At 45.2% G+C, this 13,864-nt stretch overlaps 1 protein-coding gene across 1 annotated transcript in view; it reads right to left on the reverse strand.

Annotated features, from left to right (window-relative positions):
- LOC137307256 (sodium channel protein type 8 subunit alpha-like) overlaps positions 1–13,864 on the reverse strand; it is a 241,388-nt gene that overhangs the window by 45,582 nt on the left and 181,942 nt on the right. Inside the window, exons 12-13 of the mRNA XM_067976688.1 lie at positions 11,521–11,653; positions 4,632–4,870 (exon numbers count right to left, since the gene is read on the reverse strand). Of these exons, the coding sequence (XP_067832789.1) occupies positions 4,632–4,870; positions 11,521–11,653 (372 nt within the window). The remainder of the gene's footprint in view (positions 1–4,631; positions 4,871–11,520; positions 11,654–13,864) is intronic.

Below are 13,864 nucleotides of genomic sequence, written 5' to 3' on the forward strand. Positions count from 1 at the left end.
GATGGAGTTTAATTTAGATAAATGTGAGGTGATGCATTTTGGTAGATCGAATCGGGCCAGGACCTACTCCGTTAATGGTAGGGCTTTGGGGAGAGTTATAGAACAAAGAGATCTGGGAGTACAGGTTCATAGCTCCTTGAAAGTGGAGTCACAGGTGGATAGAGTGGTGAAAAAGGCATTCAGCATGCTTGGTTTCATTGGTCAGAACATTGAATACAGGAGTTGGGATGTCTTGTTGAAGTTGTACAAGACATTAGTAAGGCCACACTTGGAATACTGTGTACAGTTCTGGTCACCCTATTATAGAAAGGATATTATTAAACTAGAAAGAGTGCAGAAAAGATTTACTAGGATGCTACCGGGACTTGATGGTTCGACTTATAGGGAGAGGTTGGATAGACTGAGACTTTTTTCCCTGGAGAGTAGGAGGTTTAGGGGTGATCTTATAGAAGTCTATAAAATAATGAGGGGCATAGATAAGGTAGATAGTCAAAATCTTTTCCCAAAGGTAGGGGAGTCTATAACGAGGGGGCATAGATTTAAGGTGAGAGGGGAGAGATACAAAAGGGTCCAGAGGGGCAATTTTTTCACTCAAAGGGTGGTGAGTGTCTGGAACGAGCTGCCAGAGGCAGTAGTAGAGGCGGGTACAATTTTGTCTTTTAAAAAGCATTTGGACAGTTACATGGGTAAGATGGGTATAGAGGGATATGGGCCAAGTGCAGGCAATTGGGACTAGCTTAGTGGTATAAACTGGGCGACATGGACATGTTGGGCCGAAGGGCCTGTTTCCATGTTGTAAACTTCTATGATTCTATGAAGAGCTGACTCATTCCAAGAAACCCTTCTCCATCAGCCGCACCCTGCAACCCTCCCTCCCAGTACAATGAAATCCAGCAACTCCCATCACCAATGCTCCCACACAAGCCACTATCATTTCAGTGCCAGCACACCCCAAGACCACGTTCCCAGTGCTCCTGCACCCAGTACCTCTCCCATCTTTTGCATGGTGGGGGGATGGATTCCCTCAAGGGCTTCCACACAATTTTAGGGAAGACTCTTCTTAAAATCATGGGGTGTCCTTTCTTCTTTTTAAACCTTCTGAGAGGGATGGAGAGAGAACTGAAAGCTTGCAGCCTTCACTCTCCTTCAGCTCTGCTCTCCCCAACTACCCTGAGCATTTGCCTTCCTACGTCCCCTCTCCGCTCTAATGTCTTCCCCCCCCCCTCCCTCGCCCCACGCTGCTCTCTTATATCCACTCTCAACATTGCTGCCCCCTGCCCTGAGCCTTCCACCGCCCCGCACACACCCCCCCCCCCCCGCTGCTCCCGTACCCCACCCTGAGTTCGCCCCCCACAGTAAAATAAAAACCCCAATCACCACATTCCTGACCACCGTGCAGGAACTGCCATTGAGGACTTTAAAGCACTTACTGCACTTTTACTAAGATGGTACAAACATCGTAAGCACTTTAAAAAACTTATGCACAGTCCCCGGAATGCAGCTATACTGCTTTTCTCAGTGGCACTTGCAGCTTCCCTCCTCCAAACTGTGGACATAATTACATAACTTTAACCTACTAACGCTCCCATAGGACTTTTCAATAAAAACACAATTTGGCATTCAACCACCATTAACAGTATAATATAATCTATGTTACATGGCACAAAACAGATTATCCTCTGACTCACTGCGAGCAATGCCATACAGGAGTCACCAGTAACCTATTAGAACCTATAGAACATTCACTTTTTTAAACTAGATTTTGATGAACACTTAAGACTGAAATGTAAATGTGACCAGATCAAAGAGTTCATATTGCTACAAACACGTACATAACCCACCCCCCCCGCCTCTCTCACACACACACACACACATATACGGACAGAGGCATCACAAAGGGACAATGCACAGCACTTTGTCAAATGTTCACTTACTTTCCAAATGCACAGACATGCCAATATTTCAATCTGCCCTCTGTTCTGCTGCTACGTCACTACATCTGCCCTGTGACTCATGTAATGTGGCAAGGAACAAAAGACCAAGCATTCAGGCAACACAAGGTACCTGTATGCTGCACGTTCACAGATTCACATAATGTGGCTGATGGCTAGAGTCCTCATCTGCTAATGGTTGAGGCAGGTTCTTTCCTTCACCGTCTGGTCCATGGCAATGGTCCTTTGTGTAAAGCATGTCAGGTTGCAACCTAGGCTGGCCTAAGCTCCATGTCTCCTCTCACCTTGCCCGTTGTCATTCAGAACCAGCAGATAAACAGGAATGCTCAATGGGATACCCACAAGTCCTATTTAAGCAGAGCTCAATTACAGTTCCCCCATCTAGCATCCAAGGACGGCAGGACAGGTAAAGCTTTAAGAACACGCTTAACTGAAACCCAAGGACACTATAAAACAATGAAATCACTGATCAACATGCAGCTACGTTAATGCAACCGCCAAGCAGACTCCCCTTTAAGGAACAGGAGCCAACATGGCTGAAAGAACCAACTACGCAGTGGCCGTTTTATGTGGACACTGAGCTCCAGGACTGCAGCAAAGGAAAAGGAGAAAATGACTCCAGACGTTAAGCCGAAAACATTTGAAAAGCTCCTGAAATAATCTGTAAATACTGTTGAAATTGTCTGCAGCCTTTTCTATTTTGTCACCAACCGAGCTTAATAACAAGCACCACAATAGATAGACGCACTGAAAAAAGGTATGACAGATTGTGAGAGAACAAGAGAGCGGGTAAAAAACTGAATCCAAGTAAAGGCCCAGGAAAGAGTCGGGTATAAATTCATCGGTGCCCGGTTTTGGGCGCTAAGGCGGTGATGCAGCCGCAACGCACACCTAAACTGGGAGGCCCAAGGCCGGCCCAAAAGTAACTCCACAGACAGCGCACTTATTTGAAGAAATGAATTTCGCTCCCTTGCTTCGCCGTCAGAGGCCTGAAGATAAGTCCCGGGAGTGGGGGGGGGGGGGGGGAGCAATCGGTATACTGTGGAATTGAGGAAGCATTCCTGCTCCTCCTAGCTCCACAACAACGATTGGATGTTGGCCCCCGAAATTGGCCCTTGTTGTGACCGTTTTACGTCCAAGAGAGGCTGAAACACAATGTACAGATCTGAGAGGGATTGAAAGAGAAAGTCTGAAACATAAGGTACAAACTGAGGAGGAGGAAGAGAAAAACAGAGAGAGAGAGAGAGAGAGAAAGAGAGAGAGAGACTGACAAAAATCACAAGATACAGACCTAGGACAATGATAGAGGTACAGTGCGAGAGAGAGAGAGAGAGAGAGAGTGAGAGAGAGGCTCAAGCACAAGGTACAACAGGTAGCAGAGAAACAGCGAAACCGAAATACAATGTACAGATCCGAGAGAGAGAAAGAGAGAGAGAGCAAAATGATGGACACAGACTGGAGACTGAAATACAAGGTACAGACCCAGGAGAGCCAAAGTGAGAGAGGCTGAATGTTTTATTGTAACCTTGAATTAAAACTCACTAAAAAGTTGTGAGAAAAATGTACTTTGCCCTGCTCTATTCTAGACAGGCGCTGACAAAGAGAACATCAGGTAACGCAACTATGAAAACTAGTTTTCTTTCACCTTTCAGCAAAAAAAAACTCAAGCTCATCTCAGCCATAGGTTACAACTGTCAAGACAGGCTGAACAGGCTGGGGCTCTTTTCTCTAGAAAAGAGAAGGCTGAGAGGTGACTCAATAGAGGTCTTTAAGATTATTCTTATCCTTATAGATTGATTCCTGGGATGAGAACGTTGTCCTATGAGGAGAGATTGACTAGAATGGGCCAATACTCTCTGGAGTTTAGAAGAATGAGAGGGGATCTCATTGAAACGTATAAAATTCTGAGAGGGCTTGACAGGGTAGATGCTGAGAGGCTGTTTCCCCTGGCTGGAGAGTCTAGAACTAGAGGGCATAGTCTCAAGATAAGGGGTTGGCCAGTTAGGACTGAGATGAGGAAAAATTTCTTCACCCAGAGGGTTGTGAATCTTTGGAATTCTCTACCCCAGAGTGCTGTGGAGGTTTAGTCGTTGAGTGTATTCAAGACTGAGAGTGATGGATATTGGGACACTAAGGGATATGGAGATAGGGCAAGAAAGTGGAGTTGAGGTCGAAGATCAGCCATGATCTGATTGAATGGCAGAGCAGGCTCAAGGGGCCGTACGGCCTACTCCTGCTCCTATTTCTTATGTCCTTAGTTTTTATTATGAAGTGGTTTGATTGGGTAGATGTAGAGAAGATGTTTCCACTTGTGGGGGAGACCAAAACTAGGGGACATAAATATAAGATAGTCACTAATAAATCCAAGAAGGAATTCAGCAGAAACTTCTTTACCCAGAGAGTGGTTAGAATGTGGAACTCGCTACCACAAGGAGTAGTTTAGGCGAATAGCATAGATGCATTTAAGGGGAAGCTGGATAAACACATGAGGGAGAAAGGAGTAAACGGGTATGCAGATAGAGTGAGATGAAGTAGGGTGGGAGGAGGCTTGCGTGGAGCATAGACCAGTTGGGCCGAATGGCCTCTTTCTGTGCTGTAAATTCTATGTATGTAATTAAAGACATTGCTGCATCACTGTTATTACAAACATGGCCAGAGAAAATAAACCATGAGCCTTACCAAGTTTCCCACAGACAAAGTATGTTCAAAGCTCGGCGTCATTGGATAGTATTCCATTGCCATGAAGAGGGTGTTGAGTACAATACAAATGGTAATGGCTACGTCCACAAATGGATCAAACACAATCAGGTGCAGAATCTCTTTAATCTTCAACCACAAAGGGCAGCATTCCCAGATCAGAAACTTATTAGCAAATTTATACCAACAGGGCGGGCACTTCCTTTGAGACTCTTCAAGTTCTGAAATCACAAATCAGAATTTTCAATGAAATAGTCGCCACTGTTAACTACACAAAGTTGTACTCAGTGCTCTTGTGTGCTAATTAATTCCATCATGATTTCTCCCTCTCCTCTCCTGAAAATATTGGGGGTGAAAGTGGACATGGCCAGGGGCGCAAAAGCAAACGGGATCGGTTTTGCCGCCCGTTATACCACACGCCTGATATTTAGTTCTATTGCAGTCAATGGGTCTGAATATCTGGCCGGGCGTATAACAGACGATCAATGCGATTCTGCACAGCTTGCATTCCCGCCCATGTCCAATTTCACCCCAATCAATTCCTTGCTGGGGGTTGGTTCTAAGCACACCAGTACCTCCCCCAAGTGGCCATTCTTCATGTGTGTGTTTGTAAGGCTAGTTTTTCTATGGAAGGTATCACAGATGAGCTCAATATCCCGTCTTCACCTAATGTCCGCACACATACGTTTCCAGCAGGGATTGCTGGAACGGTCATCAGAAGTAGGCTCTTTTTCCATTCTCTAACCCCAGACCACCGTAGCACCAAAGCTGCCACACTGGCTAGGCCAGGTTACTCAGCATTAACCAAGGAATTGAGCCTGGTCTGTATAGTTTAGCTACTCACTATGTGAACGTCTGAGCACTTAGGGGGAGGTACACTCATTTAACGTGAACATATGCTGCTGAATAAGATTTCACTATCTAGGTAACCTCTATACAAACAATCATTCAGTGCTAACCATCATTTTCAAGGAACAGTCGGCTGTTTGCAGTTCAAGATAGAGGAGGCAAGATGTATTTGTGTAACCGTATTTTATTTCTTCCCCTCCAATTTTTACCCCAATTCTCTTTTGCAGGTATTGATCCATGGTGAGGTACAGTTTCCCTGCCACTCACTGATATCTATCACATTCTTTATGTATGAGTCTAGGTAGTGAGGGTCTCCAGGATATATGACCATGGGGGTATGGCATCGTAGCAACGATTGATCCTGTCCTTGCGTTGTGTCAATACATGCACACTTTCCAGCAGGGGTTACTGAAGTGTGATCAGGATGGGAACCCTGGCTGATTTTTTCCCTCCCTAGGCCAGGGGCAATGAGGCCAATTGTATTATCCCAAGCACAACTCAGGCTGAGATCAGGTAACTCAGTGCTGTCTGGGACGTTCCTCGTCCATGTGGCTTAGTTCCACTCTGGACAGTACACTGGTCGCGGCCACCTATGAGCGAGATTTGTACCCCTGTTTGATGAACTCTACAGTGTATTCCTGGAGCAGTGTATTTGTCTGCACACTCCAATAGAATCAAATCGGAGTTCCTGGTGGTAAATGGTAGGTTAAACTACATACTGGTAAGCTTAAGTGTAACCTCCTTCATTCGTTGACTACACTGCTGTGCTCTCAAGCTGCTGTGAAGTCACATTTAAGAATGAAATGAGGAAAGGCCACTTGGCCCAGAAACCTCATTCCTTAAATAAACAACAACTTACATTTATATAGCGCCTTTAACGTAGTAAAAGGTCCCAAGGTGCTTCACAGGAGCGTTATCAGACAAAATTAATAAGGAGATATTAGGACAGGTGACCAAAAGCTTGGTCAAAGAGGTAAGTTTTAAGGAGTGTCTGAAAGGAGGAGAGAGAGGGAGAGAGACGGAGAGGTTTAGGGAGGGAATTCCAGAGCTTAAGGCCTTGGCAGCTGAAGGCACGGCCACCAGTGGTGGGGCAAAGAAAATTGGGGATGCGCAAGAGGCCAGAATTGGAGGAGCGCAGAGATCTCGGACGGTTGTAGGGCTGGAGGAGGCTACAGATATAGGGAGGGGTGAGGCCAAGGAGGGATTTGAAAACAAGGATAAGAATTTTAAAATTGAGGCCAATAATCCACTCTATCTTGGACTCTACATGACCCAATTCATCTCCTGGGAGAAGATTGTGCAAATTTTCCTTGCCTCCCAAAAGAGGAATCAAATAAAACTCCAGGAAACATGTCTGTCCTTTCATTCTACATTGTATGTCTTTTATTGTTAATGAAATGTAGTCCAATGAAATCAGAGATGTAATTTGTTCAAAGAATGCTACACAATTAATACTGATCATTATGAAGAAAGTGTTGAAAATAATAATGCAAAACTAAAGATAAATTAATACTATCCCTGAAGGACAGCTTTATTCCAGTGAAAGGGTTATTTAAAAAAAAATGATCGCGCTTAATTCAATGGAACTTGCAGATTTAATCCAGGATCACAATGAGGCCCAGAGTCAGTCAAGTACTGGAAAAATTGATGGGGAACCAGCAAGAATTTGCACCACATTGCAAATTCCTACCCTCTTATTCTAAAGCCATTTTATTTTCTCCACCAAACCCTTACAAGTTCCTGCACCGCTCACCGTTACTTAGCCAAAGAGGCTGGGAAGGAATCTATTCTGAATCCTCTGCCAGTCGAGAAGTAATTCTGGCCCAAATGGCACAGCCAAGGTTAGGAGCTTGTTATGTGGAGAACCAAGGACACTAACCTGCATTATAATACTACATAGCACAATCTATGGAGGAGCTGACACCTTGTGCTACTGCACTGCCTGAGTGCGACATTTTGTTATCGATTAAAACACGTAAACATAATGGGGCTTAAGATGTTCTCTATTTTATTCATCTACTTTTTCGCAAAATTAGGCAACAGAGGAAAATAAAGGCCTCAGCCTTCCTTTCAACTCTTGATTTCAGAACGTGGGGTTATATTGGCCTCCCACTGCTGTGTACAATGCCACTGCGTGCCACTCTCCATAAGACGTCAGTTGGGAACACAGAAACCTATCTTCTGCACGTGCACGAAGCATAACAAAGTCATTACAGGTCAGATTCAGCCCAAGCATTTTCGTCGGCCGTCTTTGGCGCACAGATGTCATGACATTAGTTATCCTAAAGTGGCCGTGCACTTTTAGCTGGCCAGAAGTAGAGCCGAGTGAATCTAATGGCAGTTCACAAGACCTACGAGGAACTGCGGGCTATAAATTGAGCTGTCTAGCGCCCGTTATGTAGGCGTCTCGCGGCCTCCTAAGGACCCAAAATAGCACGGGTGCTTCTAGCATGATGTGCGCCGGACGCCATCTTGGTAAAGGCGATTGCGCACATGCAGATAACGAACGCCAGCAGCATGTAAAGTAAGGAGACTATGCATTAGATCAGTGTGCAACGCTGATTTAAAGGGACAAATACAATATGGGAATGCAACGCTCCAGCCAATGCATTGTCTTAACCACGAACAGCTGAACAGGTTGTAATCAGCATGGAGGATCCCCCACCAGCGCTATTTAAAGGGACCATGCAGGATTTACGGGTTAGTTGCTGGATTATTTCTTCTGCCTGCTGATGCATTTGTATCTGGTTTTGGAGGTCTCCTATACTTGAATACTAGGACTAGGGGACATAGTCTAAAAATTAGAGCAGTGAAGTTAGGAAACACTTCTACACGCAAAGGGTGGGAGAAGTTTGGAATTCTCTTCCGCAAACGAAAGTTGATGCTAGCTCAATTGTTAATTTTAAATCTGAGATTGATAGATTTTTGTTAACCAAAGGCATTAAGGGATATGGGGCTAAGGCGGGTATATGGAGTTAGGTCACAGATCAACCATGATCTCATTGAATGGCGGAAAGGCTCGAGGGGCTAAATGGCCTACTCCTGTTCCTATCTTCCTATTTCCTATAATAAAGTTTCAATACTCTACAGGGGGTGGGCTGGCTAGCTGATAGGGCACTGGCGGAGTGGCAGGGGTGGGACAGGAATGCTGTCATCCTGAGGGAGGATGGCAGGTTCATGTTCCATGGAGCCACTGCCACTTGCTGCCTCCTGTTATGCGCCACCTTCTCCTGTAAGAAAGCGGGACGTGTGTCCGTGAGTGTCCTGCAGGATGTTTGGGTGATGTGCCTGTCATGGTTGAATAGCTGTCAGTGTGTGTGACCTGTGACTTGTGGGTGTGGGGCTTGCAACAGTGGTAATGTGTCAGGGTGAGAGGAAGCATCTGATTGGAAGAGTTGTGTACTGACGGAAAGAGTTTGTTGGTAGGTGGGTGATGGGGGGTGTAGTGAGTGGAGCAGTGGATTGCGGCTAGTGGTGCAGTTGGTAGGAGACGCCACTTGACAGTTGACCTCGCTCACCTTGACCACTTGTGTCAAAGCACTGAACTTCTTCCTGCACTGCATCCATGTTCGTTGTGCTGTGCGCCTGGCATTGACTTCGTCCCCCGCTGCCTCCCACTGCCTTTTGAGCATATGTCTGGAGGGCCTCTAGCCCCCCCTGTGATATAGGATGTCCCTCCTTCTGTCCACCTCTTGCACCAAGACCTCTAGTGCATCATCAGAGAACCTTGGTGCACGCTCTCTCGCAGACCTGGTACAAACTCAGATCGGCAGATTGGTGAGGTCTGGCATGCAGATCGGAGGATTTGGGATTTAGTGGTGTGCAACCTTTATTCAATGTTTCAACATAACATCAGTTTGTAAACATAGGGATGGGAGCTGCATCTGTGTTTTACTTGTGTGATGTCTGATCTCTGTTCAGACTCTTATATTTTGCAAATAAGAGGTGCAGGCTGCCTTTAAGGGGTGCGAGCCACTCGCACGATATCAGGGCCCCCTTGCTGGTGAGCAGCCACTCAACAGGCCTGGCTACTCGCAAATATCAGGTAAATGACCAGGCAGCACGAATCGCACGTGCTGCCTGCATCTCAACGACTAGGCGCAGGTTAACTGTGCACTGCGACCCCCGCACCCGGATTCGGGGGTTATTGAATTTAACCCCCTGCATCTCTCCTGCCGCCAGAACAAGGCGAGTCAAAGCATTTCTATTTTTAACCGCAGCCGGTGGTGGGAGAATGGTGAGTTTGTTGTTGACTGCAATTTGAAAATGTAAAGGCAGTTTTTAATCTTCTAATACTTGACGCAAAGTCTAGAAGAGTAACTATAACAAAGACTTAAGCAACATGCTTACTGGTCAATAGCAGTTCTGCATCCCTTAGCACTGGCAGATGAATACTCAAGGATATCATTGTAAAGTCTTATAATGCAGCATTATTTAAGTAAGAAAAGCTGATGGTCACTGCTTGGGATCACTAAATTGATCTAATGACCGGGTCATGAATTACAAATATAGTTTGCAACCCAACGAAGAGTTTGGATATCAAGAAGTGGATGGAAGCAATGTATGAACTTTCCTTTTGAGGAAAAAGGCAACAGTCAGACACGTTAGATTTGTATTTCATTAGTACAGATGCCAAGGGATATGTAACATTGTTGTTCATTTTCAGTACAGCCATTGTTTTCCTGCTGTCCACCGAGCGAGAGCTCAAACCCACAATTATCAGATGTCTAACAACCAACGACTAACAATTTTTAGGAGGGTCTGAAGAGAGGTAAGCAGGATATCTTTGGGGTTGAAGAAGCTTGGGAAATGGAAGTTCGGAACCAAGTCAGCCCTCCATGGAAGATTCAGTAATTCAATACTGGAACTAGATAAGTCTGTCATATTCCAGGGCACTATTGATCGACCAGTCAACCTGACTCAATAATGGAATGTAGAAGAGTTGAACTGTCAAAGGCCCAACTGGTAGGGCGGTCCTTGCTGGACAAGCACTGGGAAGCTTACCAGTGATTTGCTCTGTTAAGTTGCATGGTTTTACCTGGTTAAATTCCAGTAGTACCCCTGTGCACACTTGGCCAACCTGCAAGTGTTCCAATGGAGAGAGAATGTGCACACCATGTTGGGCAAACAGAAACTCTACAGGCGGGTGTGGATTTCTCAGGACCTTTAATTGGAGACTTGTCAACATGGTGGTGGGTTTCCAAGCACATCACACACCTGGCTGATCAATAAAAAGACATTCCTCGGGTCACAATCCCAGCTTAAGGAGTCTCTGCCTCTGGCCTCAGCATCTGCCAGCAAAGTATTGAGGAAGCTCCGAGAAATGGTGGAAACCCAGCACAAACAGGTCTCTGCCATTTCATTGGGGGTTCTGCCGGGGTCCTATGGATTCCGCCAGAGTTACGGTGAGAGACCAGCAGAATCCCCGTCGAATTTCATGGCCATTGTTTTTAACATGGCTCATTTGAATCCAAAATAACTGAAATGAATGGATTTCTGTTGTTTTGGGCTGTTTAATTGTAAAACACCTTTCACCTACTGGGCTGAACTGGCTGTATACAACCATTCCGCTGAATGCCAACATTAATTTATTTTGCTTGGTGGTGGGAGGGTAGGCGGGGGGTTAACACCTGAGCCCAATGCTGTCCTCACCCAATGTCCACAGGTACACTTTCCAGCAGGAGTTATTTGACAGTAATCAGGAGTGGAACCCTGGTGGATGTTTTCCCCTCCATAGCGCCTAGGCACTTAGACTAATTGCAGCATCCCTACTTTTATCCCAACTGAGATCAGCTAGCCCAGCGGAGACAAGGGATTGAACCTGGGGCATCCAAGTCTGTATGGTTCAGTAGTACACTGGGCAGTACATTTACCCACAAGATCATTGGAAGAGGCTGGTAAAAGAGATTAATTTAAAGCTTGAAGTATTGCAGGAACTGAAAGACTGAACAACACATTCATTTTAAATGCCCCAGAAGCTCACTCATCTAGAATTGAAAAGGAGAACATGCATTGTACGTACCTTCCAGGGTGTTTGTCAAAACACTTAAAACACTGTTTGCTCTGTCCTTCCTCCCGAAAGATGCATTCAGCTGGTCCATGGACACCAGGAGGGATCCAGAATGTTTCTTTTTACCTTCCATTTCAGTGGTAGGCTGTAAACGGTTATACTCAAATTAGTATAGTTTCAATCTTATTCTTTTATGAAAAATGGCAGTGTGCAGCTCGCATGCTTCATCCATAGATATGCAGGTGAGGAAGGGAGAGGGGTGAGGGGTTCAAGTATCAGTTCAATACAGCAATTGGCACCTCGACTGTAACTAACCTAACTAAGTGTTTCACCTTGAGTTCATATCCAGTTTTCCATTTTTACAAACATGTTGAATAATCTAGATACTGTATTTTACTTGGATGCATGTAATGTCGTTATTCAGAATAGTCGTGGTATCACACCTGGTCAGTACTAAATTCAAAAAAAGTAAAAATTTTGAATAAATGCAACATATGCAGTTATCCCATCAATAGACTTTCCATGCTGAACTTAAGTGTTAGAGATGCATATAACATTTCGATTTGACAGCTAATTCATTGTATAACTTTTAAACTCCCTACTTAAGCTTCAATCTCTTCCCCCACTACTGCTGAAACCCAAATCCATGCCTTTGTCACATTGAGCACTGATTTCTCCAAAGCTCTCCCTGCCTCCACCCTTCATAACCTCCAGCTATCCAGGACTCCTCAACCCCCGCATCCTTTCCTCCACAAGGTTCCACACATCCATCATTTCAGTGCTTGCCAAGTTCAACTGGCTCCTTCTGCCCCAGAAAATCGACTTTAAGATCCTTGTCCTTGTCTTTAAATCCCTATATGGCCTGATCACAACCTATGACGAGGAAAAACATTTTTACACAGCGAGTGGTTGGGATCTGGAATGCACTGCCTGAGGGGGTGGTGGAGGCAGATTCAATCATGGCCTTCAAAAGGGAACTGGATAAGCACTTGAAAGAAAAAAATTTGCAGGGCTGCGGGGATAGGGTGGAGGAGTGGACTAGCTGGATTGCTCTTGCATGGAGCTGGCATGGATTCGACGGGCCGAATGGCCTCCTTCCGTGCTGTAACCTTTCTATGGTTCTATGATTCTATGAGAGAGACCTTCTTCAGCCATATATCCCTGGCCATACCCTCTGCACCTGAGATTCTGGATTACTCCTTGCTCTCTGCTTCACCATTGGAGGCCAGATTTTCAGTCACTACGCTTTTGCCCACCATGAAGTCACTCTCAGCCTTGCTACCTCCCTCTCTATCTTCAAAAGCCTCTTAAAAACTCATCTTATTAGCTATGCTCCCCTGCCAGTGTCAAAATTTCTCTTTTACTGCTTGGTATTCACTTCATCATTTTGTTAAGTACTGTGAGTTAAGTTCTTTTACATGAAGAATGCTATATAAATCTAAGTTGTAATTAAACTGCTCATGGAGAAATGACAACTTAGACTGAAAATATATTCTTTCTCTATCAATTCCACAATCCCAGCGGGGAGTGGCATTCATAGAGAACAAGGGTAAGGGTCAGAGATAGGGCTACACCACCAAAGCACCAATTCGCTGCCCTGTGCTCAACTTTGAGCACGGGATTGCTGAATTTACTCATAGCCATATTTTAAAAATCTGCTCCCCATTCCTGGCTCTCCTTCAGCAATATGCTTCACCTGCAGTCAAATTTGTAACCCCCACCAAAACCCACCAGACACTATGAAAGCATAACAGTGCACCTTAACAGTGCCACCACTCCCCAGAATCAGTCTCCAGGTTGGTTCTCAAGCTCTTCAGCAAGGAATACTCATAATCTCTTGCATCCTATACCTCGTACACTTCACTTAATCGGCGTCCCTGTCACTGGACTCAATGTCCACCCGATCACCAACGCATTATAGGTGCAGTACATACGATCTACATAATGCACTGCAGCAACTTACCAAAGTTACTTCTACAGTACCTCTTCCTCCCCTGCAACCTCTAGCACCAAGGAGAACAAGAGCAGCAATGTCATGGGAACACCATCATCTCCAAGTTCCCCTCCATCCTGACCTGGACATATATCACCGTTCCTTCATTGTCACTGGATCAATATCCTGAAAATCCCTACCAAACACCAGCGTGAGAGCAACATCACCACAAGGACTGCAGCAGTTCAGGAAGAAAGCCTACCCCACTTTCTCAGGGCGACTAGGCAGCCTTGCCAGAGTCACCCACATCTCAAGAACAAATTAAAAACCCACTACAAATGCAATGCAATCTGTTGCAATCAAGAACAATAAAAATATATTTTTAAAAAAAGAAAATAGATCCCAGACTGTTAGAATGTTGAT

This window comes from Heptranchias perlo, chromosome X, assembly GCF_035084215.1.
Source record: "Heptranchias perlo isolate sHepPer1 chromosome X, sHepPer1.hap1, whole genome shotgun sequence".
Classification (NCBI taxonomy): Eukaryota; Metazoa; Chordata; class Chondrichthyes; order Hexanchiformes; family Hexanchidae; genus Heptranchias; species Heptranchias perlo.